The sequence below is a fragment of the Natator depressus genome, chromosome 22, assembly GCF_965152275.1.
Source record: "Natator depressus isolate rNatDep1 chromosome 22, rNatDep2.hap1, whole genome shotgun sequence".
NCBI classification, from domain to species: domain Eukaryota; kingdom Metazoa; phylum Chordata; order Testudines; family Cheloniidae; genus Natator; species Natator depressus.
Window position 1 is genome coordinate 17,597,084 of NC_134255.1, and position 25,019 is coordinate 17,622,102.

The window sequence follows — 25,019 nt, forward strand, 5'->3', positions numbered from 1 at the left end:
TTTTAATGCATTTTGCTGGGAGTTTGGTAAACTCCTGAGGGAATGGGCTCAAAAGGGTGGGGAGAGAGAGAGATGACCTATGTTCAACTTGGCCAAGTCTCCAGGGCTGGAAGGGAATGGTTTTCTGTTCTGTTTGTTCTCGGATCCAGTCCAGTTAAGAAGAACAGCAAATACTGTCAGACTCATAAAACATCTGAGAGCTGGCAACACTGTACATTTATTATTAAAAGTCCCAAGCCTGGGACTCAGGTTATTAGCTGAGGATCCCGCTTTAAAAAAAAAAAGACAGACAGCTAAGTTCCTGTTGCTCATGGCTGTGGAGAAAAGCTTGAAAACATGAACCCAAAAGCAAATAAAAATAACCGTTGTCTCCAATTACTGAGCAGTTACCCCCTTATTAACCAGTGAGAAGGAGACTCTTCTGCATCCTGCCATTAACATCTTCCAGGACCGTTCAACTTGTTAATGAAACAGTGCTTCAAACATTTAAATGACTGATGACACTCAATTAACACACTGATTGGCCTCTCGGCTAATTGGTGCTGGCTTGGCCAGCTTCTTGTTGGTGGTGACTTCAGCCTTGAACGGGTCCTCAGCAGCTCCGGCCCCAGGGAAGCCGTTGGCCGGATCAGGCAGCTTCCTGCAGCCATGCCAAAGAGCTGGCTCTGGAGATGCAGACCCGCCTTGAACAGTGCTGGCCAGTGGCTCTCCAGAGTCCCCCAAGCCTGGGGGACATTCTAGCTAGCGTTAGAGAAGCAGCGTGGAAGGTACCGGCCTGGGAGTCAGCAGCCCTGGGTCTAACCCCAGCTCTGCTGGACAAGTCACTTCTCTCTGGGCCTGTTTTCCCCTCCCTTCCTTTCACTATGCAGACAGGCCCCTGCCCCAGAGCTCACCAGGTGTGCACAGCACCTAGGGGCCCCCGTCTGTGAGTGACTGTCCCCTGCCAGAGGACTGCGTACTTTCCCATGGTTGTTAGCGGCCCTGTGGAGCCCTGCTGCTCCCAATCCTGTCTCAGTTACAAACCTAGCCTGGGAAACACAGCGCAGCCCTTCCCCTCCTCTAAGCTCCTAGTAACCTGGCATTCGTGGGGTTGCTAGAGCGGCATTCACATTCAAATCACTCTTGGGTGAAAGGCAGGAGACCAGGAACCATAGCAACCTGCAACACACACTAAACCCCTAAGCTCAGCCCAAACAGAGACTCCATAGAGCCCAGAAGCAGCTGCTCAGAGCACTCCTGGGTCCGTACCGCCAGCCCTGTAGCCCGTCATCTCTAGAACCAGAAACTGCATCTCATGGGTGGGGGGCGGAGGGATTCCCTCCGCCTGCCTGACCCACAAAGCCTGGGAGATGGAGTCCCTGCAGTTCGCTTGTCTCTGTGAACTCTGCGACTGTGGGTAAGTGAGCGCCCGAACAGGCACAGACAGACACACGCCCTTTGTGTATTTTTGCTTAAGGCTTCGAGAGCAAGAATTGGTTCGTTTCCCCACTCCACACACACTAGCCCTGATCTTAAGCAAAAGCTGCTGGCACTGAGGAGTGCAGGCAGGCTAGAAGCCATGGGCAGCACACAGAAGGACAGCAGCCTGCTCTACATCTCTCGCTGTAGGGCTGTCTCTCTCTCGGTGTTAGTATGGAGCAGCTTTACAAAGAGCTATCATCACTTGTACTGCAGCAGTACCTAGAGGCATGAGAAAGTCTCGGCCCCACAGACCATCCACGTGCGTGTGCATGGATGTATTCTGTCGCGTTTACCCATGTCCCTGGGGACTTACAAATTTTAACCACCTCTTTTCAGAACATGACAGAGGCCTGCAGCTGTGCCCTGAGCCGTGTTGGTAGTGGGAGTTGGGCAGTAGCAGGCGGGGGGGCAGGGTCATTTCACAGTATTTGGTAGCTTCCAGCTCCTACCTCCACCACAGGAGAGATCTCTTCCTCTTACCAATAGCATCCGTCTCCCCAGAAGCTCTGAGAGATGCCAGGTGGAGGGAAGCAGTTCTGGGGGTGCTGAAAGCTGCAGAGCAGCTGCCACCCCGCTGCCCAGCACACAGCTCCCAGTGACCAGATCCGGCTGCCTGAGCAGTCACCTCCCCTGGGGCACACAGGCTGGATGTGGAGAAGGCTCCCAGAGGGGAGGGGAGCCCGGTTTCAGTTCCTCTCTCTCAGCTGCTTCTCTGTCACACTCAGTCGACACAAGCGCCACAAGAACTGCAAGAAGTGGAGCCGGCCAGCGCCTCAGGACTGCAGGCGGCCCCAGCTGTCCCATTACAAGGCAACTTACACCCAGCCACCAAGTAAGCGAGGGGAACCAAAGCAGTCTCCCTAGTTTTACACATGCCCCGTGAGCCTCCCGGTCACCTCCTCACTCTTCCTCCCCTCCAGACGTGCATCCTCGAAGTAGCAAGAGGCCACTCCGCACCCCTCCACACCCCAACCCCCCAGCCATGGCCTTCAGCACCACGCAGCGGGCAGAGTTCATTCCTTGGGAGCTGGGCCAGAGGACCAAGCCGCACGTCCGGGTAACGCCAGCACCGCAGCTGATCCAGGCTAGGTTCCTGCCGTCCCCCTCTCCCGAGAGAGAAAGAAGAACCCCTTTCTCCCCCACCCCAATGAGAAGGCCAGGGCTCTACCCCACCCACACACCTGCCCTGGCAAGGCCTGCAGGCCAAGGGGGCTCTGTGAATTAAGCCACGCGTCACCCCTCACGAGGGGAGGCGCCCTCTGCGGCTGGACACTCTGGAACCCAGTCAGCGCCAACGGGGGCTGCACTGCCCGCTCTCCACTGGGCCCGGGTTAGCTCAGCGGGTCGCTCCCTGGGAGTGGCGTGGGCCCAGCCGCCCCACGGGGAGGAGACAGGCTGACCTTTCTAGCCCAAAGCACGGGGCGGTCATGTTTTGCAGGAGGCGTATCAGTGCCCAGAGGAGCCCTTCCAAAGCCAGAGTCTGTACCGCCTCCACTTCCCGCCCAGGGAGCCGGTCGTGGCCAACCTCCGGCGGCCCCCGACTCACAGGCAGTCCGACGGCTCCGGCTTCCCCCACACCACGACCACCAAGGAGAGCTACAAGGGATGGCGAGTGGAATGCCCAGCCTGCTATGCAGAGCCGCCAGCCCTGGCAGGTACCACTGGGACCCCCCCGCCCCGCCCCCCAGGCTGAGATCGGCCAAAGGGGCTGCATTAACTTGGGGTGCCCACAGTCCACGTGCCCCACCCCTGAGTCCTGGATCTGGATAGTGCCCTGAGTGCTCGCCGGCGCTACAGAAGCCAGGAGGGCCTCTCCAATGCCAGACACCGGGCCCACAGTGCCTGCCACGGGGCTGGGCTGTGCTGGACTCCGTGCCCGGGAACACGCCCGAAACCCAGGGTTCAGCCCGACCCGGTGCGCTGGGAACACTGAGCAGCACCAGCCCTGTTCTCTCCACCCCAGGCGCTCTCCTGTCCCCTGACCAGGCGGCCGAGATGGAAAGCACCACACAGCGAGAGTTCACGGAGAAACGCGTCCCCAGACCGGAGCTGGTCAAAGGCCTCCAGGCTCAGCTCACCATCGAAGGTAACAGAGAGGATGAAAGCTTCCAGCCCCACATCCACATGGGCCCGGAAGCAGGGCTGCCCCCGCATAGGCTCTGCAGCACGCAGCCGCCCTCGCCGGGATTGCGCTCGCTGTTGGCGTCTTAGCAAGCCCGTCTCCAACACGTTCCCTCGTTTCAAGCACGGCCCTGCTGGTTTTATGGCTCCCTCTAACCAGCTTTGCTGGGCACAGGCCCGTCCCCCAAACATCCTCCTGGTCAGGGTTTGCCTGGCCTTGCCACTTTCATAGAACTGCCCTCCCCAGGCCCACTGGCCCCTCCTGGGGCTCACCACTGGTTCGCGCTCGTGCCTACCTTCTTCCTGACGGGCCGCGGGCTGCGTCGCCCCAGGTACCCCCTTCCTCCAGGCCCTTCTCCCAGCTCACTCAGGGCTGTCCCAGCCTGTCCCAGCTCCTCTCTCACGGGCTCCTCCCAGCTGCGTTCTGCACCCAGTGTGCAGCCAGCTCCAGGCACCCGGGACCCATCCTTAGCCTTGTCCCCATCGCACCCTCAGCTGGGGCTACATCCGCCGGGCCACAGCAGGGCTCAGCCCAGGTCCCCTTACGGGGCTGACCGGCCAGCCTGCCACAGGGCCCTTTTCCTCCAGCCCCAGCGGCTCCCAGGTGATACAGTCTCGGGCAGTGGTGCCCACCCTGCGGCCCAATCAGCCCAGAGCTGTGGCCCATGTGACAGCCACAGGGCCACACAGGGAGTATTGGACGCGGCCCACAATGGTAAACAGGGTGAGAGCCACTGGTCTAGGGCAAGAGAGGTTCTCAAGCAGGGGAACACCGAGGTTTTTCAGGGGGTACATCAGCTCAGCTAGATATTGGCCTGCTTTTACAACAGGCTACATAAACAGCCCTCGTGGAGTCAGTACGAACTAAAATGTCCTCCAGACGACGACTTGTTTACACTGCTCTATAGACTAGACACTGAAATGTAAGTGCCATGTTTATATTCCAAGTGATTTATTTTACAATTCGTGGTAAAAACAAGAAAGTCAGCCATTGTTCAGTACTGGTGTGCTGGGAGAGAGCTGTATTTTTAGGTCTGATTTCGTAAGCAAGTAGTTTGTAAGGGAGGTGAAACGTGGGGGTGCGCGCCAGACAAATCAGACTCCAGAAAGGGGTACAGTAGCCTGGGAAGGTTGAGAGCCCCCGGTCTAGGGGTACATCTACACTGCAAGCGGCAGCAAGTCTACGGACTGGGGCTCCCGTTCGGTGCTAAAACCAGCTGTGTGGAGCTTGCGGTTGGACCTCGGGTGCTCACCCCGGTCCCTCGGGTTCTGAGCCCAAGTATGAACAGCTCCACATGATTCTTAGTTCTGTAGCACAAGCCCTGAAGTCCCAGGCTCTGAGACTCACTGCCCCTTGCAGTGTAGACACACCCCAGGAGGCACTACGCAGGAAGGCAGGGATGGGGCTGTACCATACGCACAAAGCAGCACAAAGTTTCAGAGACTAACGAGCATGGCAGAGCTGAGCTTACCGGCTGGGGGGGCTCGTTTCCATGTCATTTCTCAGCTGCCAGCCCAGGGGCTGTCAGAGTGCTGAGACAACACTGAAAGCCTGGGCTGAGCTCTCTCTGGGGTACTTTCCAAACCAGAACTTGGAAAAGCTTCCCCATTCTCCAGCCTGAGTTTACTATCCAACAAGTTTGAGACCAGCTGTGAGATGTATCGTTTTATTAATCTGGCCTAAGACATGGGATGCTCTTGATTTCTGCAGCCCCTCTCACTAGGGTTGGTGGACCAGCCAAACCCTGCTCCTATAGAGAGGGGTAGCCCCTCCAAAGACTAACATGGCATGGGACAGTACATTGCTTTCTGTTCTGCTAGGTGATCATGACATGACGACAACCCACCAGAGCACCTACCAGTCTGTGCCCTTAGGGAAGCGGGTAGCCCAGTCAAGCGATAAGGGAGTAGTGCCAGCAAGGAAACGAACACAGGTGGAATACATGACCAAGTACCAGAGTGATTTCCCAGCATGCAGCTTGTTACCTGCACGGATTTGGCCTGCTCAGCCTCCTCTGGACAACCTGGCAATCAACCAGGGCTTCAGGTGAGTGCAGCTACCAAGTAACCCCCATGGGCAGGGTTTTATGGGAATGGGAAAACCCCAGGCAAAACGAGGGGTTTGTCTCAGCATTGCAGCAAGGGGGCTGTGGATCCCTCAGGGGGCAGAGCAGGTAAGCTGAGCCTTTGACAGAGAGCTAGCACAAGGGCCCTCCCCTCCTCTCAGTCAGAAGAAGGCTGCATCCAACCCCAGCAACAAGTTTTGGGAAGAGGAAGAAAACAGGATTTTGTTCCTAAAAACAACATTGCCAAGGGCTTTGAGATCCTCAAGTGAACAGTGCCCGGCGGGTATTCACTGATATTAACGCACACACTTACCAAACGCAGGAGCTCAGTGTTGACCCCATTTTACAGATGGGGAAACTAAGGCATGGAGCAATGAAGTGACTTGCCTGAGGTTGCACAGCAAGTCCTTGGCACAGCCACAAATAGAACGCAGGAGATGCACAGTGATGGCTGGTGGTGCAAAGCTCTAAGGAACACCTGATTCACCTTGCAGCTGAAGTGTTTCCCTCTTCCACCCAGCACAGATTTTCAGACAGTGCAGAGGGAAAGCTACCATGGCTGGGACACCCGCAGATACCCTCGTGCCAGCCTCACCAAGCTGAAAGAGGAGCTGGCAGACTTGGGGAGAGAGTGGGATGGAAAATTCAGTGGAGACACGGTGACCAAGGTAACGGGAAGGAGAGGGGGGTTATATGGAGATCAAGGGACTCTTTGAGCAAAGTTAATTTCAGTGAATGAATAAAGATGATTCTCACTGACACAGTGGGAATAAATCTAGTGATTAGAGCACAAGGTCTAGGAGTCCGGGTGCCTAGGTTAATTCCCAGCTCTGTCACTGCCTCGTTTTATGAGCTTGGGCAAGTTTCTTCCCCTCCTGTCTGTAAAATGGGAACAGTGACACTTCTTCGCCCCACAGGCTGGGAGGCTTTGAAAATCTCCTTAATTAGCCAGCGTTTGTAAAGGGGTAAAGGGGTGTGGCCCATGCAGTTCCCATTGATGAACTGGTTGGAGATTCTTGGACAAGCCATGCCAGAAGTTCAGGATAATTATATTTTGCATTCATTCAGTAAGTCAGTAACTCTAAGCCAGCGTGCAGGGTCAGGTGGGACCAGTATCTGGGCACCCCTTGGCTTTTGTGCCGAGGGTGCAGTGGTTGCTTTGTGCAGCATGGACAGAGAATCCCTTATTGCAGTGATCCTGCCAGTGGGGAAAAAAGGAAGCTAAAGAAAAAATGAGATGGAGGGAACGCTGCCTGAAACACCCCCCCCACCCTTGGGTATCAGTGTCACTTTCCAGTTTTGTCCAGTCCTGCCCCTGCATGGCAGAAATGGGCTGGCTCCCTCTTGCCCTGGTGTCATTGTGACCCAGTAGTAAACCATTGGTGTAAATCTTGCACTCAGCCATTCCACTCCCAGCTCCACACCTGGAACAGCAAGTGGCATTTCCCAGGGCCGCGTTCTCTAAGTACCAAGGGACAGACTTTTAAAAAAAGAGAACTCTGCAGTGTTCTCAATAGGAGCTACAAAGTGCAAAACTCTTTTGAAAATCTGGCTCTGCCTCTTTGCAATGTAGAGATGAAAAGTACTATAAAAAGCTTGTGGTTGTTTTCTGACTCTCTCTTTGTCTCTTTCCAGCTCTCTTACCCTCCTCTGCCCTTGGACAGGCCTCTGGAGACCATCCAGTGGCCCCCCACGGTGCTGAGATCCCTCCCTGCAAAGTTTGACGATTCCACAGCCCACAAGTTCTTCTTCAGAGACTGGGGAGTCCAGCCCCGAATCCGGCAAGGCGACCCCCACGATGGAGTCTACATCCGACCTCTGGTAATACGATGGGGTCAGGAGACAGCTCCTGCTAAAGGGCTGCCCATGGCTGGTACCCTCACACAACACAGACGGTCCTGTGAAAGCAGAGTGCATCCAATAGCCTCAGCACAGCCTTGTACACCAGACAAATTCCACAGGGTACCATAAAGACAGAGGCCACTGTCCCATGAATGATAATGTGCTTGAGAGAACAGCAGCCAAATTTCAGTCAGGGTCCTACCGTGGCAGGTGCTGCACGGACTCCCCAGGCATGCAGAGTCCCTGTCCTGCAGAGTTTATTATCTGAATAGACACATGGAGAGACACATGGGGATTCGAGACACAGGCAGCGGGATAGCTGCAGATATCACCTTTAAAAGAAGAAGTGTGGCACTAACATGATGGGAGGTGAGGCAGGGAGTTGCTACCTGGGCCAAAGAGGTGTGGGAGAGGAAGCTGGTGGGCAGGGAATGAGGGAGTGGAACAGGAGCTTGGAGCAAACATCCAGTGAGGAAACAATGACCGGAACAAAGACAGCCCTCTTGCTGCAATGGGTAGGGCTGGAGCTGGGCACCCTACTGCTGCCACCAGCCAGTCTAGGTCGTCTACTGCTCCCCCCAAGAGGGGCACATCTGAGACAGCAAGAGGTGGAGGAAAGCAGCCCTTAGACAAACATTCACCAAGTTAAACCTGGGTATTTTGAATGCTACCCTGGCAGCACACACATGCTACTTTATGTCCCAGACCCCCTAGCAAACAGCATTCAGGAACATCCAGAAATATAGACGGCAGAATCCAGACAGGCCACGTCTGTCTGCCCCTCGCACAGCCTATTGTATATTTACAAGTGCCTTACCTCATCTGTTCTGTGACATTGGCAGTGACAGAGCATCTACAACTGACCGTGGCAACAACAGGGGAAAAACCCTGCTTCCTTGCTAACATATTTTAATATTTCCTAAAAGCAATTTCCTATCGTTCTCCATTTATTTCTTTTTCAAATGTAATTACCTCTGCTCCGCATTCAGAATGGAAAGGAAGCTGACAAGTTGCTGGTATCTCTAGTTAGCAGTTGGCTCATGTTTAATGTAGCCATTGTTTGGGCAGGGGCCACTTTGATAGCGTCTCCCAACACCGTGCAGTATAAAATACAAAAAAAAGGGACTGAACTCTGTGACTGTTTGGATTTCTAGGCCAAGTTTGAAAGCCAAACTACCACACACAGCACGTTCCTGCCCCAGAGAGCGGAGAAGGTGAAGAACTGCAAACCAGAGCAGAAACCAATCCGAGCACAGGGAAAGCAGGATTTCTCCACCGTCCACAGGGAGTCTTACAGGTACGGCTTCTTTCGGTGACTGAGTCCAGGCAGGCCATGGCAGCATTCTGATTGCTGCCATGCAACAACGGCTTCGCTTGCACTAGGCATACATCCACATAACTGGATTCTCCACACTCTCTTTCAGGCCAATCCCGCTCCCAGTCTGTCGTTTGCAAATGTACTTGATCCAGCAACAGCAGCAGGGAAGAGAAGCAATGAATTCTCTTGTGCCCGTTAAAGCCTGATATGCAGTGTAGATCCAGGTCCCTCAGCCAAATCAACTCTGTCCCCAGGATGCTAATGGGCAAACAATTACTAACTAGACAATTTGATAAACTGTTTTTTGTGCATCTTAGCAACATTAAAATGGCATCATCTAAAATCTCTGAGATTGAGTATGCCTATACTGCAGAGGTGTGATTGCAGCTCACACAGAAGTACACATGCTAACTTTAATCTAGCTAGCGTGGCTAAAAACAAAGACGCAGCAGCACAGAATAGATACACAAGTACATACCAAGGGTTCTTGGCAGGCTTGTACAGCCTGCATGTCTTCGCTGCCTTTTAGCCAGGTTAGCGAGATTAAAGCTAGCGCGGGTAAGCAATCACCTCCGATCACAGTGCAGATGCACACTCAGAATAGCTACTGTTAATCTGGCTGTTGTGCATGGATGTGGTATTTGTTTCTTAAGATACAGCAATACAAATGTAATAGTCATTGAAATTACACAATAATTGTACCTAATTTCATTGTATTTCCTGTTTGTTTAAGGATTCTGTAGGAATTTTACCTTTAATAACTTCTAATATTTTAACACTAGCTTTCAGAGTGTGTTAGCCTATTATTTTGCATTTTATTTTAAAGATAATAAAAACTGTTTGTGCTTAGTGTTAGCACTTAAATGGTCCTGATTAGACAGATATGCATTCCTCAGCAAAAGGAGCATTTCCAACTTTCTCTCTATCTGAACAACGCCAAACAGTAGTTTTCTGCAAAGCTGGAGTAACAGAGGAGCACCAGCAGCACGTGACTTATCAGAAAAATCAGATGACAAAAACAAAAGTATATTTACATACGTCTATCTCAAGAGGGCAAAGGCCTACAACTTACATTGACTTAAAAAATCCAAGGGTTAATTTTTTTTAATCAATTCAATCTTAATTGTAACTGTTGTGAAAGATTATAATATGATGTCTGCGCCATGCATACATTTATGCTACACGTGTATTTGTGTTTGGAGCTGGTCTTCACCAGGAACTTAAATCGGTAGAGCTACTTGTCTCAGGGGTCTGAAAAATCCACACCCCTGAGAGACACACCTATGCCGACTTAACCCCCGCTGTAGGTTTAAAGTTTAAAAAAACCACCCCGCACAAAGAGCCAGCTAAAAAACAAAGTTATTATTTACAATTGTACATCCAGGTTACAGGACTGCTAGAAATTTAACCTGTTAAATAAAAAAGGAGCATGACCTTTTGACCAGGAGAAAGCACCACCCCAAGAATCACATTTCCTAAAAAAACGTTTGCAATATACTTCCCACCCAGCACCCTCATGCAACATGAGACCCATGGGAGCCTAATTCCTATCCCAAGACCCAGACTGCTACTAAGGCAAGGGCCTTCCATGGAAACAGCTGGGGCATTCAACACCTTCTCTCTGCAAAGTAAACAAGAGAAAATTCCAGCTGCCTGTGAGATCAGAGGTGCTTTCTCAACAGGAGGGACCAGGCCACATTGTCTCTCCCTTAACTGTGGCTCAGAGTCTTGGCAGAGCGGTCATCTGTTCTGAAAGTTAGATTTCAGGTTTAAACGAACATGCAAACAGCAAGGCTGTGACTATGCAACTGCCAAGCTAGCTTGGTACTATCAGACTGTTCGATAGAGACCAACCCCTTGCCATCAGATACTCAAAAGAAAATCACATTCAGGGTAGTACATTTAAACCCACCATTACCTGCATCTTTCCATAAGCAGTTAAGCCAGACCAACTGCCAGAGCTTTTAGCCAGGATGGGTTTTTTGTCAAATACAACAAAAGAGTTTCTCCCCCACACCCCTCTCTCCAAAAACCCCATTTAGGAAGGGACCAGATAGTGATGTTACACCATATGGAACAAGGCATTGTAGGAAATATTCGTCTACTTAGCTTAGCTCACAGCTAAGAGCAGGAGGGGCTTCTGCTTTACAACTTTCACCGCCAGTCGAGGAATCCACACATTGCAGGACAGAAAAGCCACTTCAGGGTCCTTAGCAATGACACCAGGCAGACTTTCTGGGGCACAACAGCGACAAGCCAGCTGATGGTATTAAAGCACGAGCTGCCACCACTGCCTACAAATACCTGTTGAGCTCCCCACAGCTGAAATCTCAACTTTTGGTTTACAATCTTGACACGCAAAAGCATAATTATTCTATGAAGTAGTTTTCTTTAATCCTCTCCGCACCCCAGAGAAGCACCTGAGATTTGGGACACAACTGAAAACCAACAGATCCCAAAAACACCTCCAGGGGACCAGGAGTTTGGCTGAAAATAGGGTTACAAATGTACTTATATATAATTTGTTAAAAAAATATTAATGCCAGAAACTGGTGTCTCTTCTGCAACTCACAGCAGGTCCAAGAGAGCAGAACAGCTCCTGCAGGTAGCAGGATACTGCACTTTGCCTCTGCATTCAACCTGTTGGCTGCTCGCAGTAAAGCTGTAGAAGTTCTTCTCTGTGCTCAAGGGACCCAAAGTTTCCCCCTTCTCCTCTCTGCCTGCCTGGACAGAGTGACCTGTTTTCATCCTCTTCCAGGAACATCTTGAACTTTCCTTTAGAGGCAGCCTTGTCATCCCCAGGTAGTCCACTTTAACACTAAATGCTATGGAGAAGAGGTGTTCAGGGAAGAATAAGCCATTTCTTACAGCTCTTGCAACGGCATTAGGTGTACTGAGGTCTCTCTTCCTCCCCGCCAGGGAGCCAGGAGCAGTCTTCCATTTGGTTTTCTGTTTTGTTTACATGTCCTCAACACTCCATTTATATGCAAGCTCCTGAACTGCCTTCTTGCTGGCTAGCCTGGCAAAGCGCTTCTGTTCAAACCCATTGGACCTACAAAATAACATCAACAAGAATGTGGGTTGGTGCACAATATACTTTACCAAGCTACTTCTGAGAAATGAAACCTTTCGGAATGACCAGATTGCTCAAGCTCCCCTCCATTTCTAGATTGCTGGCTCAGTTTCAGCTCCATCCGTAGTTAACAACAGCTGGTGCCATCTGGTGGCAGTTCAGTGGCCACTGTACAGCAAATTAGGTGGGACTCCTTCCAGTTTCTAATGATAGATGTCCTGACTGCAAAAGCCACGTATCCCCACATTGGCAAGACGGACAAACTATGGAAATTGGTCTCCCAGCTCACCATAGCAAGGGTCTGCAAATGTCAGCACTGAGGCATATTAGCAAGGGGGAGAGCAGGGTGTGGAAAGCACAGATGGTAAGAAAATGGCAAGTATTTTCTGTGAAAAATTAAAAACATACATTTCATGGAAGTTTTTGATTTTTCATCAAAAAATGAAAAAAAAGTTATATTCAATACAAAAAAGACCGGTTGAGGTCCTCCTCCCACCTCACTGGGGAAAAAAGAGGGGGAGGATGGGAAAGGGGAAAAGAGGAAGGGGCATGCACCTGCAAAAACCTGAAACCCAATAATTGGTCATTTCAATTTGACCAACGATTTGTAAAATTGCCAACGCAAACATTTTTCGGTATCACTGAAAAGCCATTTTCACCCCCCAAAAATTCAAGCAGCTCTAACGAGAAGCCTGCAGTGCTGCTTACCCAGGCTGCTCCCCTTGTGCTGGTCAACAGAGGACTCTGGTCTTCCGGGGCGTTGAGCCAGCACCTCACTCTGGCATGAAATTCACATCATTAAAAAAAAAAAAAAAAAGCTTTGGAAGCTCATTAAGCCAAGAGACTGTGTGCAAACGCCTTTGTGTGCAGGCAGTACAGCATGCTTCTCCTGTGCCTTTGTCTGGGTTATCCCCTGAGCTAAGGGTAAGCTCTTCAGGGCAGAGGCCCATCTACTACCTCTACCGCCACAAACTTAACAGGAATGCCTACCTGTCCACTCCATCCCAGCGATACCCAGGCCATAAGTTAAACCTGTTCAGGGGAGGTGCTGGTCCATTGTACCTGGGCTTCTCTAGAGACAGAGAAAAGCAGCAATATAATCCATTACTATTTCAGCCCAACCATGTGGTTATGTTAACATCAATCGAAACCAGTGTACACACACAAGCGCTGAATGCTGAGCCAGCCCGCCAAGCACTGACCGTTATTCATGGAGGCAACTTCCAAATGCTGCCTTTAATCTAGTTTAACTCTGTTGGTTCATAAGACCATAGCACTGTTGTTCACCTGGTCTCTAAGCCAATCAGACCACAGCTGGCCAACAACAGTACAGTGAGTTATTACCACTATTGCACTAACATCCACCAGAAACAGACTGATCTGTTACGGTGAGTCTTGTGCTGTGTATTTATTCACAGCAGCCTTGTTCACCAGTGCAATCACTGGAGCCCTGAACTGCCATAACAAATACAAACCAACCTCTCTTATCCTTGCTCTCTTTGGCTTTCTTCTTTTTGATGAAGTTAGCCATGGGGTCCCCTTCTCTTTCCTTCTCTCGAAGCATCTGATCCAAGTCTTGGTCATCAATGTAACGAGCCAATGGCTTCTGCATCTCCTTTACTGCATCCTCCACATTCTGCTGCTGCTGCCTACTCTGAGCCAAGCTTGAAAAGAAACATATGAAGTCTTATGTTAGAGCAAGTCAGACCCAGGGCACATCCTATTGCTCGCTCAGTGTGCTTGGCTGACTGCAATCCTGTGCTACCAACAAGTGTACGGCACTCACAATCCACACACCAGTGCTGGACAGGAAGATTCAAGAGATCTCTAAGATGACAGAGAACATTTGGTGTCCAGGTCACAGGTTCAAATCCAGAATCTCAGTGCCTGGTCAGTGCTCCCTGGGAAAGGAGTCCAGTGGTCTCACTCCAGTCACAAGTGGGCCTGCATCCATATCACTCAAACCACCATCAAAATGGCCATCTTTGTTGGAAACAGAGGTGTTACATCATTAGGGGGAGGGGATATTATGCCATGGAACAGAAGGACTGAGCAGTTTGCTATTGAACTCTGGGGCTTCTTACCCCTTGCCCCACTTGGCATAGAGCTCATCTCTCTCAGATTTCGCCTCCGCCTTCTTCTGCTGTTCAAGTCGTTCCTGCATAAGGTCCCTCTTGCGGCCTGACTTGTCTCGAAAGACTGTTTCAGCATTTTGGGATTCATCTGAAGACATGAGAAGTTGCAGGTTAGTCATTTTAGAACATTTCCAAGATCTCAGTCAATTCAGTTAATCACTTCTACGCACTTCAACAGCCTTGTGTTTTGCTTGGCTGATGTATATTTTTTTGTTTTTAAAGTATTCCAGCCTCAGAAAAAGGTCACCAACCAATAACGACAGAACCACAACCACCAGTTTCTAGCCACTGACCACAACTGTCCTTGTAGGTAGGCCTCTTCAAATCTCAGTCTGACCCTGTTCTTTTAAGAAGTGCTCCCTGAGCCTGCCTAGCACCCTGATGCAAGTCCCAAAAGCTTCAGCCCTCTCTATTATTATTTCATGGGGAGCAGTGCTCGGGGGTGGGGGGGGTTCCACCATTTACATTTCATTTACTTTACAGGCCTAGGGCCCTTTGTTTTCAGTTTTTATTTAATTTTTCCCAGGAATTTATCAGTGTTTATTACCACAACACCAAAAACAGGTGAAAATCAGTGCAAAAAACTATTAATAATGTTTCTAGGTAAGCATCAGGATTTATTTTGGTGAACGGAAAGATGGGAAAAAAGTATTCAGTAGATGGATTAATGCTTTGAATTCCGTTCAATGTGGTTTGCTACAGAACTAAAACAACTCAAAACACAATGCCACTTCTGAGTTTAAGAAAACAATATATTGCTAATCCCCAAACAAAACTTTTCATTTGAATAAACAGTTTACTGTTGTAGACTTAGAACTATTAACCTATAAATATTTACATTTAATAATTGGGCTACACCATTTGCCGCGCATACACTCAACTTCATCCTTTTCTCCTGATTTTGGGGTTTTTTTAAAATTTTGAATACTTCCTTGTGTTCTGAAATGTATTCTGACATAGATTTTAGTTTTCTTCCCATTTTAGTGTGTCAAATCTTTAAACCGTTAGCTGCTAACAGCTTGAAATGTGTACGTGGTCGGCATGAGATTTATCAGTATGTTCGGATGCACACACACGCACTTCAGAGCTTGCATGAGTGCCTGTTTGTTTATTGTGTGTACCTTATCTAGGTTAATACGTAGCCTTACCTCAACAAGTAATTTTGCATGTACACACACGCAGAGTATTGTATTATCGTAATACATATATCTCATGCAATGTCTTGTATTTTCCTAATAAAACAAGTTATTTTTTATGTATTTGAATGATACAAAAGTATGATGAAAATGAAAAAAAAAAAGTGAATACTTTTTGTAAAACCTGGGACTTTTTTTTAGTAAAAATCGATTTAAACTGAAAATGAAGGGGCTTATACAGGCCCTTCGAAGGCCTTTCAGAGTGCCTAGATGCTACCCCACAGAGAATCACTTCAGCCAGGGCCCACCACACCCAAAACCCCTACGACTAGAACAGAAAAAAGCAGTAGGAACCAGGCTGTAGGTTGAAAGAAGGTTGATGCCCATTACAGTCTCATTAACTCTTTACCTTCCAAGTGTTTGTTATTTCTGTCATGTCTCCTGTGCTCCTGCTGTTCTCTCCGCAGCAGGTCAGCTGATACCAAGCCAGCTTTACCCCCAGACAGCATCTGGTTGGTCTACAAATCCAAAAGGGATACCACACATTATCACTAGCTGAAGGCTGTGGAGGCCCATCCATGTAATGAGCTGGTGATCTCAGTCCAGTTCTTAGGAGAAATGCCCGTATCACCAAGCCACCTCCCTCCCCGGGGCAATAACTGGCCCCCTTGTGGGCACTCTCAGCAGACACACAAAGACTGAGTGGGCCAAGAGGACAAAGCTAATCACTCATCCTTAGCAATGCTCACTGCAGGACGGGGTGAGGCAGGTAAGGAGGGCAGTGTTGGAAACGTATACCTTACAAGCTTACCCTCTGATCCTCTCCTCTCTCCCCCTGGAAAGATCTTTTAGAATCTGGGCCTCGACGAGGAGGCAAGAGGCCAGGAGAGGTCCTTGAACTGTGGAGTTTCTTTCCAGCTGCCTGACTCCTTCGGGGAGGAGATAAATCAGAATCCGAAGATGTGTTCTGATTCCTCTTGGGAGGAGAGAGTTTGGAGTGGGAGTCATGGTGTAGCAGGCCTGGTCTGCGACTGTTCCGAAGGGGGGAAAGGTCAGAATCAGAGGAATCCTGGGAACTCTTCCGTGGCAGTGAAGAATCAGAGTCATGCCTCTTGCGCCTTTTAGGCGACAGAGCCTGTTTAGGCTTTTTATTGGCTGGAGAAACGCCTGCAATAATATAGAGATATCAAATTATAGTCACAGAAGAAATACAGTTTGGAGCCCTGTAAAAGCCTGGACACGCTAGCGTCTGTGGTGCATCTCTGCAGAGCTAAACTAGCCAGTTTTGGAAACCAGAAGAAATGTTAAACATGCCATGTGATAACAGGGTACACAGACAGCTAAGCCCTGCCTGGGCACTCCTTTTAGAACTCTATATCAAAGTCTAAGAACAGCCCCAACTGGTCCTGGACATTATTTTGAAAATCCCTCTTCTACACCTATAAAAATACTGGTAAGTACTAAGGTATAATCAGCATTGCTCCAACAGCTTCGTTCCTGATTGAGGCTATTTCCCATCAGCATGGGCTAGGTCAGCTGTCCCTAAGGCCACCTCTTCACGTGCAGGGAAAAAGGATATTGTTAACATTCACTAACTCGTGTTTGAAATATTCTTCTCTTTCCATGGGGTTCCTTTTACTCAAATCTGCCTCTGATATCGGCACTTGGAGTTGATTTTTAACCCCTTGCTAAGTCTGTGCGGAACGGGACTGAGAGACTTAGCTTTACCATTACAAAATGTTCGTTACTGGGGATTTTTGTACTTCTTGTAAGATAAGTCCAAGTCCTACCATCTTTAACTTACCAAGAGAAAGTGTGAAACACTGATTCCAAATCCCACGACTGGCAGCAGTGTGCAAACATGGTCACAGACTGGGGCCTGACAAACGTTTAGAAATAACACGAACTTGAGTGACTTGCTGTTCCCAAGAGCACCCGGCTAGCACTGGATGATCTCATACACACTCACCTCTTGTGCTGCTTTGTTTTTTCAGCCCACTAGGTGATCCAGTTCTCTTTCTCTGACATGGTGATGTGGCTAGGTCAGAATTGTCTCTGTTCTTCCTGGGGGGTGAAAGATCTGGAGTTATCTGCCGCTTATGATGTGATGAGGACTTGTGTGGGAAGCCGGATCTCAGATTAGATCGCTCTCCTTGGATTCCTCCTGGTAGCGATTTGTCCATAGTTTTGTTGCTTTTTTTTCCTGACACTGAGTCGCGGCAGCCCCGGCGGGGCGGCGACAGGTCCGGCGAGTCGCGGCGGCCCCGGCGGGGCGGCGACAGGTCCGGCGAGTCGCGGCGGCCCCGGCGGGGCGGCGACAGGTCCGGCGAGTCGCGGCGGCCCCGGCGGGGCGGCGACAGGTCCGGCGAGTCGCGGCGGCCCCGGCGGGGCGGCGACAGGTCCGGCGAGTCGCGGCGCTGATTCCTGGATGGAGACTCATCTGAAGAATCATGACGCTGCTTCGTGGGTGGAGAGATCTCAGGCGAATCATGGCGACCTCTCCTGGGAGGTGATGGTTCAGACGAGTGTTTAATTTTCTTTTGTTTTGTGGTTTCTGAACTGGAAATAAAAACAAAACAAGGGGTTTGTAAAGCAGCCAGCGGGGTTTAAAGGGTGTTAATAGCCCTCCTGAATGGAGTGCTGGTTACCAATTCACATTTGGTTTTCAGTTTCACAGACAGACGTTCACACAGATTAATTCCTGAACTTGTCACCTCTGATCTGTCACTACCACACAAAAACCCCAAAAGGGCTCCTATACCTGGGCCCTCTGAGCTCCGGCCGGGTTGGCATTTAAGTTCTACCAGAATCACTTTATGACCAACATGATACTTAAAATCTGTTTCAGCCCCTTCCACTATTATGGGCAGTCGGAATGTTTTCAGGAGTCATACGAGAATATAAAGATCCCAAGGCTGTTATGAAAACGAGGGAACTCTACTGTCCTCATCACATTCCAGCTTTGCTTGGCAGCACGCAGTCACCAACATTTTCCCTACATATTTAAATGACTATGGAATAAATCTGCTTCCTGTGTTCAAGTGTTGTGTAGTATTTCTGTACACTGTAATAGACAGTTACTGCGTTCTCCCCCAGAGATGAATGCATTTTAGGACTGAATAAAGCAATCCTCATATATCCCTTTCCTACATCATAAGGCTTAACTGTAAAGTACTGTGAGACCCTGTGATAAAAGAGGCGACGCTGAAAACAAAGTATTATACAAAATAAAAAAGAACCTGGTAACCACAACCCCAGGCAAAGCCCCATACCTTGCTGTAGACTTGGCAGCTAGAGAAAGGTCTGAGCTTTGTGAATCTTCATTCTGATCTAAAAAAAGAAAAGATCATCACTTAGATTCTTGTCATAGTGGACCACAAGCTAAATATGAGTCAACAGTCTAACACTGTTGCAAAAAAAGCGAACATCATTCTGGGATGTATTAGCAGGAGTGTTGTAAGCAAGACGAGAGAAGTAATTCTTCCACTCTACTCTGCGCTGGTTATGCCTCAACTGGAGTATTGTGTCCAGTTCTGGGTGCCACATTTCAGGAAAGATGTGGACAAATTGGAGAAAGTCCATAGAAGAGCAACAAAAATGAGTAAAAGTCTAGAAAACATGACCTACGAGGGAAGACAGAGGGGACATGATAACAGTTTTCAAGTACATAAAATGTTGTTACAAGGAGGAGGGAGAAAAATTGTTCTTCTTAACCTCGGAGGATAGGAAAAGAAGCAATGGGCTTAAATTGCAGCAAGGGAGATTTAGGTTGGCATTAGAAAAAACATCCTGTCAGGGTGGTTAAGCACTGGAATAAATTGCCTAAGGAGGTTGTTGAATCTCCAGCACTGGAGATTTTTAAGAGCAGGTTAGACAAACACCTGTCAGGGATGGTCTAGATAATACTTAGTCCTGTCATGAGTGCAGGGGACTGGACGAGATGACCTCTCAAGGTCCCTTCCAGTCCTATGATTTCTCCATAAAACGAGAGCACATCTCAGGACTTGTGAGGTACATGCTTTTTCTGTTGGTGTTTTATTTTTCAGCTTGCAGAGGCAATACATTCAGGGGAAGGGAATGGAAAGTTAGCCCAGATGTGCTCCCTAGGTGAAGTCAGACAGGGCTCCCTGCAATCAACTAAGAGGGCCCCTGCCCTCACATCTTCTGCAGATGATGACTATGCTCACTTTCACCCTCAATTCCATCAATGACAACCTGACAATTGCAGGGCATCACCTTGCTGAAGTCAAGCTGAAGGTCTTGGCTTTATCTTCAAACCCATTCACAAGTACCCCCATCCGCATCTCATCCTGTGTCCCACTGTATCCCATCAGTCCCTCTGTTCTCTGTAAAATGCCAGTCCGGAATCTCTCTTCATTTCCTTCTATCACTTTCCACGTGCAACTTTCCATGATGCCTCTTTCCTGTGGAACACCCCTTCTAAGCCAAACCACTTCTCTTTGGTCAAGTTCCTCCTGAAAGCTCTTTTCTTCTGTAAGGCTCATAAGACATATGTATTGAAATGTGGAATGAAAACCCTATAAAACCTAAGACTTCTCCATCTCTGGGGTACAGAGTGTTTCCTATTTCCTACATATCTATCTTTAAGTGTAAATTAGTTGGAACAAGGACTTACTACATTTGTGGGTACTGTACCAAGCTGAAAACTTTACTGGGGCTAAAACAACCACAACCACCACTCCAAGCTTACCTCCTAAAAGCTTCCATTTATTGTTTGTCCGGAATTCTTCCATCCGTTTCACTTCTTCTGGACGCTCATCAATAAACTCTGCCACCTGAATGTAACGTAGCAGTGTTACAACCAAAGAGATTTTCTACTCAAAAATAAACACACTCAGGCAACTAATGTGGTTTGCCTGTAAACCTCCATTATTCTGCTGCACAGACTTCCTGTACATTGATATCAAAACATACAATATTGCTAAAGCCTCTGACTATGTATTAAATGCTGGGTTGTTCTCTGTAACTCTAGAACAGAACACATCCCTTACTACTTAAGTTGCAAAGTCTAGCTCACAACATCAATTGCACAGGCTTATTTGATTTCATTACAAGAGGTTGTTTTAAAACTTTCCAAATATTTCTCTCATCTGTTGCTTTTGTTTTGGAACAGCTCTCCTCTGCTTCTTTTTCATTTAAAAATCAATCTCTAAAGACCCACCATGCCAACCAGTCTCAGATCAAAATTTAGATTTGGCTCAAAAACAGAAATTAGCAAAAAAAAAAAAAAAAAAAAATTATCAATTCCAATGGGAACTTTGTTTGTTTGTATTTGTTTGAAGGGAAGTTTTAAATCTAAACAGTATCTGTTCACAAGACATTGAAGATGGGCTACCACAAAAGAAGCAGTAAGTGAAACTGATCGGTCTCATTAAAAATCTTTCAGTATCTCAGGTGCTGTTAGTAACTCAAACAAAGGCTTTTAAAAATATGATTGTTAACTCAATAACATCCTACTAAAAGTTGCTAGTTACAGTCTGTCTACCTACAGTATGTCATTGGAACCTGAACTAGACAAAGCACAGGAGAATATGCTCTAGCACAGTAATTCTCAACGAGGGGTCCGGGGCCCCCAAGGGGGCCTCGAGCAGGTTTCAGGGGGGCCTCCAAGCAGGGCTAGCATTAGACTCGCTGGGGCCCAGGACAGAAACCCAAAGCCCCACTGCATGGGGCTGAAGCCCAGGTCCCTGAGCCCCACCACTCAGGGCTGAAGCTAAAGCCTGAGCAATGTAGCTTTGCAGGGGCCCCTGTGGCATGGGGCCCCAGGCAATTCCCCTGCTTGCGACCCCCTAATGCCAGCCCTGCCTTTCATATGCAGAAAACCAGCTGTTGCAGCAGAGGTGGGCTGGGGAGTTTTTATAGCATGCTGGGGGGGCTCACAAAGGAAAAAGGTTGAGAATCTCTGCTCTCGGAAGCAATTACCCCAGAAGAGGGACATGAGTCATGAAGCATAATGGTCTCTAAGTGCTTTTCAGTTACTTTTAGACACTCGCATCCTCGATTCTCTATGGGACGTGTAGTGTAACACAGCCCTTGTGCAGCCACATCTTTCACATGTGCTCTGGGACAAATCTGACACTGATTAAGGCCAACAGAGTTGCACCCACTTATGCTATTGGTCAATTTTACTTCCTATTTCTGAAACATCTTCACAGAACAGCAGCACTGCAGGGTCAGCTGCTCTTTCCTTTTGCTATAATGTTGTTTTGTTAATTTTTTTAATGTAAGACAGAGATGTAGTAAGTAACAGTCCCTATCACCAACAGCTTAGAAACCAAATGCTCCCTTTGCTGACAGTTGTACAAGGCCTAGCAGAACGAGGCTCCAGTCTGCTTTAAGCTTTTAGATCTACCGCAATGCATATATAAAAAATCTGAATGCAAAGTATTATTCTTTCTAGGATGCTAATGAGATCTCTCTATAGTTAAACCAGACAAGTTATTCACTTTGTCCACTTACACAGGCAGCCATTCCCCCGGGCACTGCTTGGCAAGTGTTTCCCCCCATGATGACAGCAGGAAGTTTGTAAGGGTGCTCAATAAAATCAGTAATTTGGTTTTTGATAGCACAAGCCTCCCGACCCTTGAGTACCCACCACAGGCAGATCCCCTTCATCCTCTTCCTCCTCCTCTTTCTCTTGTGCAGCAGAAATGCTATTCCAGCTCACATCATCATCCACTATTCGCATCCTGAGAGGAGGGGGAGAAAGGTAGTGGCATTAGGAAAGGACCATGGCTCAGGGGAGTGAGTACAAAGCAAATGAATGAAGCAATAAGGGGCATGTGTGTCCAATGTACGCAACTCAGGTGGCAGGCAAAGAAAGGACCCTCAGAGACACGGCAGTTGCATTTTGCATCCCCCTAGTCTACTGCTGTGAGACCAACCACCCCCAATCAGCCACCTGGGGGTGATGCTCTAGCTATACCTCTCCCCATATGCAGTGAACAGGGCAGGGGGAGCAAGAAAAAAAGCTACACAAGCCCCAAGCCCCAAACACACACTGGGGATGGGGTAGACACAACGGTTCCGGTCTCAGAGGGGAGGAGATGCCTGGTGGGCCCCCATGGTTAAGGGTTACTTGGGGATCCTTCAGAGTGGACGTGGGGGAGGTGTCTCAGATTCATAGATTCCAAGGGCAGAAGGGACCATTGTGATGATCTAGGTTCTCATCCTGCAGCCCACGGGCCGCTTATGTCCCAATCGGCACAGAGCAGCAGCCCATGTGACATCCTATGGGCCACACAGGTAGTATTGGATGCAGCCCACAAAGGCAAACAGGTTGAGAACCTGGATCTCCTATATGGCACAGACCAGGGAATTTTCCCACAATAATTCCTAGAGCAGATCTTTTAGAAAAACATCCAGTTCTACCTTTCTCTGCTAGATTGAAGAGCCCATTATCACATATTTATTCCCCATCTAGGTTCTTACAAACTGTAACCAGGTCACCCCTTAACCTTCTTTTTGTTAAGCCAAATAGACCGAGATCCTTCAGTCTGTCACTATAAGGCAATGGCTCTCAACCTTTCCAGACTACTGTACCATTTTCAGGGGTCTGATTTGTCTTGCGTACCCCCAAAGTTTTATCTCCCTTAAAAACTACTTGCTTACAAAATCAGACATAAAAATACAGATGCGTCACAGCACACCAGTACTGAACAATGGCTGACTTTCTCGTTTTTATCTTATAAGTGTAAGATAATCAACTGAAATATAAATATTGTACATACGTTTCAGTGTATAGTCTATATAGCACCGTAAACAAGTCGTTGTCTGGGCTTTTTATGTAGCCTGTTGTAAAACTAGGCAAATATCGAGATAAGTTGATGTACGCTCTGGAGGACCTTGGCGTACCCCTAGTTGAGAATCGTTGCTATACAGCACATTTTTCAACCCTTTAATCACATCCCTAAGCGCTGTGGGGAAAATCCTTGGGGGGGGGGGGTCAGGGAGCCTAGGAAAAGTCTGGAGGAGCCAGGGGAACCCTTAGGGCGGGAGCGGGGGGGGTCCCTGGGAGCAAGAGGGGACTAAGGGCTGGGAGAGCCTAGGGACCCCTTAGGGCAGGGGGGTGGGGAGGGGGGTCCCTGGGAGCAAGGGGGTCCCTGGGAGCAAGGGGGACCCTTAGGGTGGGGGGGGTCCCTGGGAGCAAGGGGGGGGGAGCTAAGGGAGCCTGGAGGCTCCTTAGGGTGGGGGGCGTCCCTGGGAGCAAGGGGGACCCTTAGGGCGGGGGGGGTCCCTGGGAGCAAGGGGGACCCTTAGGGCGGGGAGGAGGGGGGGGTCCCTGGGAGCAAGGCGGGCCCCACTGCGGAGCTCGGGGACCCGGGGGCAGCGGCGCGGGGCCCGAGGAGCCCCGGGGGCGGGACTTGTGCCGGGGAGCCCAGAGCCAGGGGGCCCCCGGGGAAGACCCGGAAGCGGGGGGGGACCCGGAAGCGGGGCCACTCACCCCCTGCCGCCGCTCCCCGGCGGTTTCTTCCTCCGCTTGCGCCTGCCGCCCTCGGGCCCGGCCGCGGCCGCGGCCCCGCCCAGGTAGCGCCGCAGGTACTCGGCCTTGGACAGGCCCGGGGCCGCCATGGCGGCGCGGCGCGGACGGGGCGGCGACGGGGACAAAACGGCGCGCGGCGCGCACCGGAAACCGCCTGGCCCGGCCGCCGCACGTGGGGCGGGGCGCGCGGGCGCTTCCGGCGGGGGAGGGGCGCGGGGCGGGGCTCCTGCAGCGAGGAGTTCCCTTGGTCTCCGCCGGCTGGTGCGCGCTGAGCGTCCGTGACTGAGGGAGCGGGACTGGGGGCAGGGACCGCCCTAGGCCGCAGCGGGGTAAAGTATTAAAACTGCCAGTCCGGACATTAAAAGCCCCCGTCAGGCCGGGGGCCCTGCTGGAGGCTTGGGCTGGAGTTGAACCAGGATCGGGAACTGGGGGCCACGCAGCCCAACTGCAGGATGGTGGTGTGGGTATTCTTAGTAAGAGGCAGGGACAGGGCCCCTGTAACAAAGAAAAACTCACAGCAGGTCAGGACCTGGCTGACTTCTGCTTTTTAAAAAAAAGTTTAGGACAAAAGAGGGAGCTTAGCTACAGGGTGCACGCAGCGGGTAGGGAGCTGTGGAGGGCCCCTGCCGGCTGCCATCTACAACCAGGGGGAGCTTGCAGCTCCCATGGGCTGAAATCAGATTCTGTGGCTTGCACGACCTCCATGAAAAAATCATAGCCTTAATTATAAGAAGACAGCCTCCCCCTTTACTGCTGCAAGTGGAGCATAATAGTGCAGTACAGCTGCCCCGCTTTCTCAGGCTGAAAGTCAGACAAACCCATCTATTGTCAAATTATTCCTTTTTTATTTTGAGCAAAGCTCAGAGTACACTGAACTGCGTCTACACTGCCAAACCCCTCACTTGGTTAAGTATTAGCCATAATCAGAGATTGTGTTGATCCACCACTAATTGTTTTGTTAGCTTTTCCTCCCAAGATTCAAACCCAAGCTTCTCTGTGCCTGGAGTTCTCAGCTGTGAGCTTGAGGACATGCACAAAAAAACAAAAATGAGACATGGAACTATGCAAAAGCAACACTTTGTTAATTAATACTTTACATTGGAACACAGTGTAGAGAAGGTGAGGGTAGTTTTCATTTAAAAACAGAAGTGTACCATCAGTCTGGAGACACTAGCTGCAGAGCCAGCTGCTACTCAAGGATCTAGCACCAACTGCTGCTGGAAGAGGGGTTCTACTGATCCCAGTTAGTGCATGCACAGGAAGACAAAGAACACAACTGAAACCCAAGCAAAACAGGTTTTTTACATTTTTCTTTATGCAAGTATAAACCTCCAAAATAAGGTAATTAACACTCAACTTTTGAC

The 25,019-nt window shown here is 49.5% G+C and overlaps 2 protein-coding genes across 6 annotated transcripts; one reads left to right on the top strand and one right to left on the bottom strand.

Moving 5' to 3' along the window:
- The first annotated feature begins 1,192 nt into the window (after nt 1-1,192).
- On the top strand, nt 1,193-11,274 carry LOC141976082 (uncharacterized). 3 transcript variants are annotated; one of them, XM_074936880.1, is made up of 10 exons: nt 1,193-1,396; nt 2,187-2,293; nt 2,382-2,518; nt 2,900-3,116; nt 3,425-3,547; nt 5,404-5,629; nt 6,169-6,316; nt 7,284-7,469; nt 8,645-8,787; nt 8,915-11,273. In XM_074936880.1, exons 1-10 carry the CDS (start codon nt 1,350-1,352, stop codon nt 9,012-9,014), a joined length of 1,434 nt encoding a protein of 477 aa, XP_074792981.1. In that variant the 5' UTR covers nt 1,193-1,349; the 3' UTR covers nt 9,015-11,273. The 3 variants fall into 3 exon arrangements, with proteins under 3 accessions (XP_074792981.1, XP_074792982.1, XP_074792983.1); XM_074936881.1 differs by lacking the exon at nt 2,382-2,518 and having other exon boundaries at nt 2,877-3,116; nt 8,915-11,274; XM_074936882.1 differs by lacking the exon at nt 2,187-2,293.
- Nucleotides 9,938-24,948, bottom strand: BUD13 (BUD13 spliceosome associated protein). 3 transcript variants are annotated; one of them, XM_074936879.1, is made up of 11 exons: nt 24,810-24,948; nt 21,769-21,862; nt 19,864-19,948; nt 18,425-18,482; nt 17,122-17,711; nt 15,964-16,319; nt 15,562-15,670; nt 13,966-14,104; nt 13,361-13,545; nt 12,872-12,953; nt 9,938-11,860 (listed from the first exon to the last, which is right to left on the bottom strand). In XM_074936879.1, exons 2-11 carry the CDS (start codon nt 21,859-21,861, stop codon nt 11,767-11,769), a joined length of 1,791 nt encoding a protein of 596 aa, XP_074792980.1. In that variant the 5' UTR covers nt 21,862; nt 24,810-24,948; the 3' UTR covers nt 9,938-11,766. The 3 variants fall into 3 exon arrangements, with proteins under 3 accessions (XP_074792980.1, XP_074792978.1, XP_074792979.1); XM_074936877.1 differs by lacking the exon at nt 24,810-24,948 and adding an exon at nt 23,617-23,744; XM_074936878.1 differs by lacking the exon at nt 24,810-24,948 and adding an exon at nt 22,904-23,068.
- Between the last annotated feature and the right edge of the window lie 71 nt (nt 24,949-25,019).

Excerpts from the sequence above, each read along its gene's own strand:
- LOC141976082 (XM_074936880.1), top strand. The coding sequence starts at position 1,350 with ATGGAGTCCCTGCAGTTCGCTTGTCTCTGTGAACTCTGCGACTGTGG. Across the intron at positions 2,294-2,381 it reads AACTTACACCCAGCCACCAA|ACGTGCATCCTCGAAGTAGC; the intron begins GTAAGCGAGGGG and ends CCTCCCCTCCAG. Across the intron at positions 6,317-7,283 it reads GTGGAGACACGGTGACCAAG|CTCTCTTACCCTCCTCTGCC; the intron begins GTAACGGGAAGG and ends GTCTCTTTCCAG.
- BUD13 (XM_074936877.1), bottom strand. The coding sequence starts at position 23,744 with ATGGCGGCCCCGGGCCTGTCCAAGGCCGAGTACCTGCGGCGCTACCTG. Across the intron at positions 14,105-15,561 it reads AAATAACAAACACTTGGAAG|ATGAATCCCAAAATGCTGAA; the intron begins GTAAAGAGTTAA and ends TCATGTCTTCAG. Across the intron at positions 12,954-13,360 it reads AGAGAGCAAGGATAAGAGAG|AGAAGCCCAGGTACAATGGA; the intron begins GTTGGTTTGTAT and ends CTCTGTCTCTAG.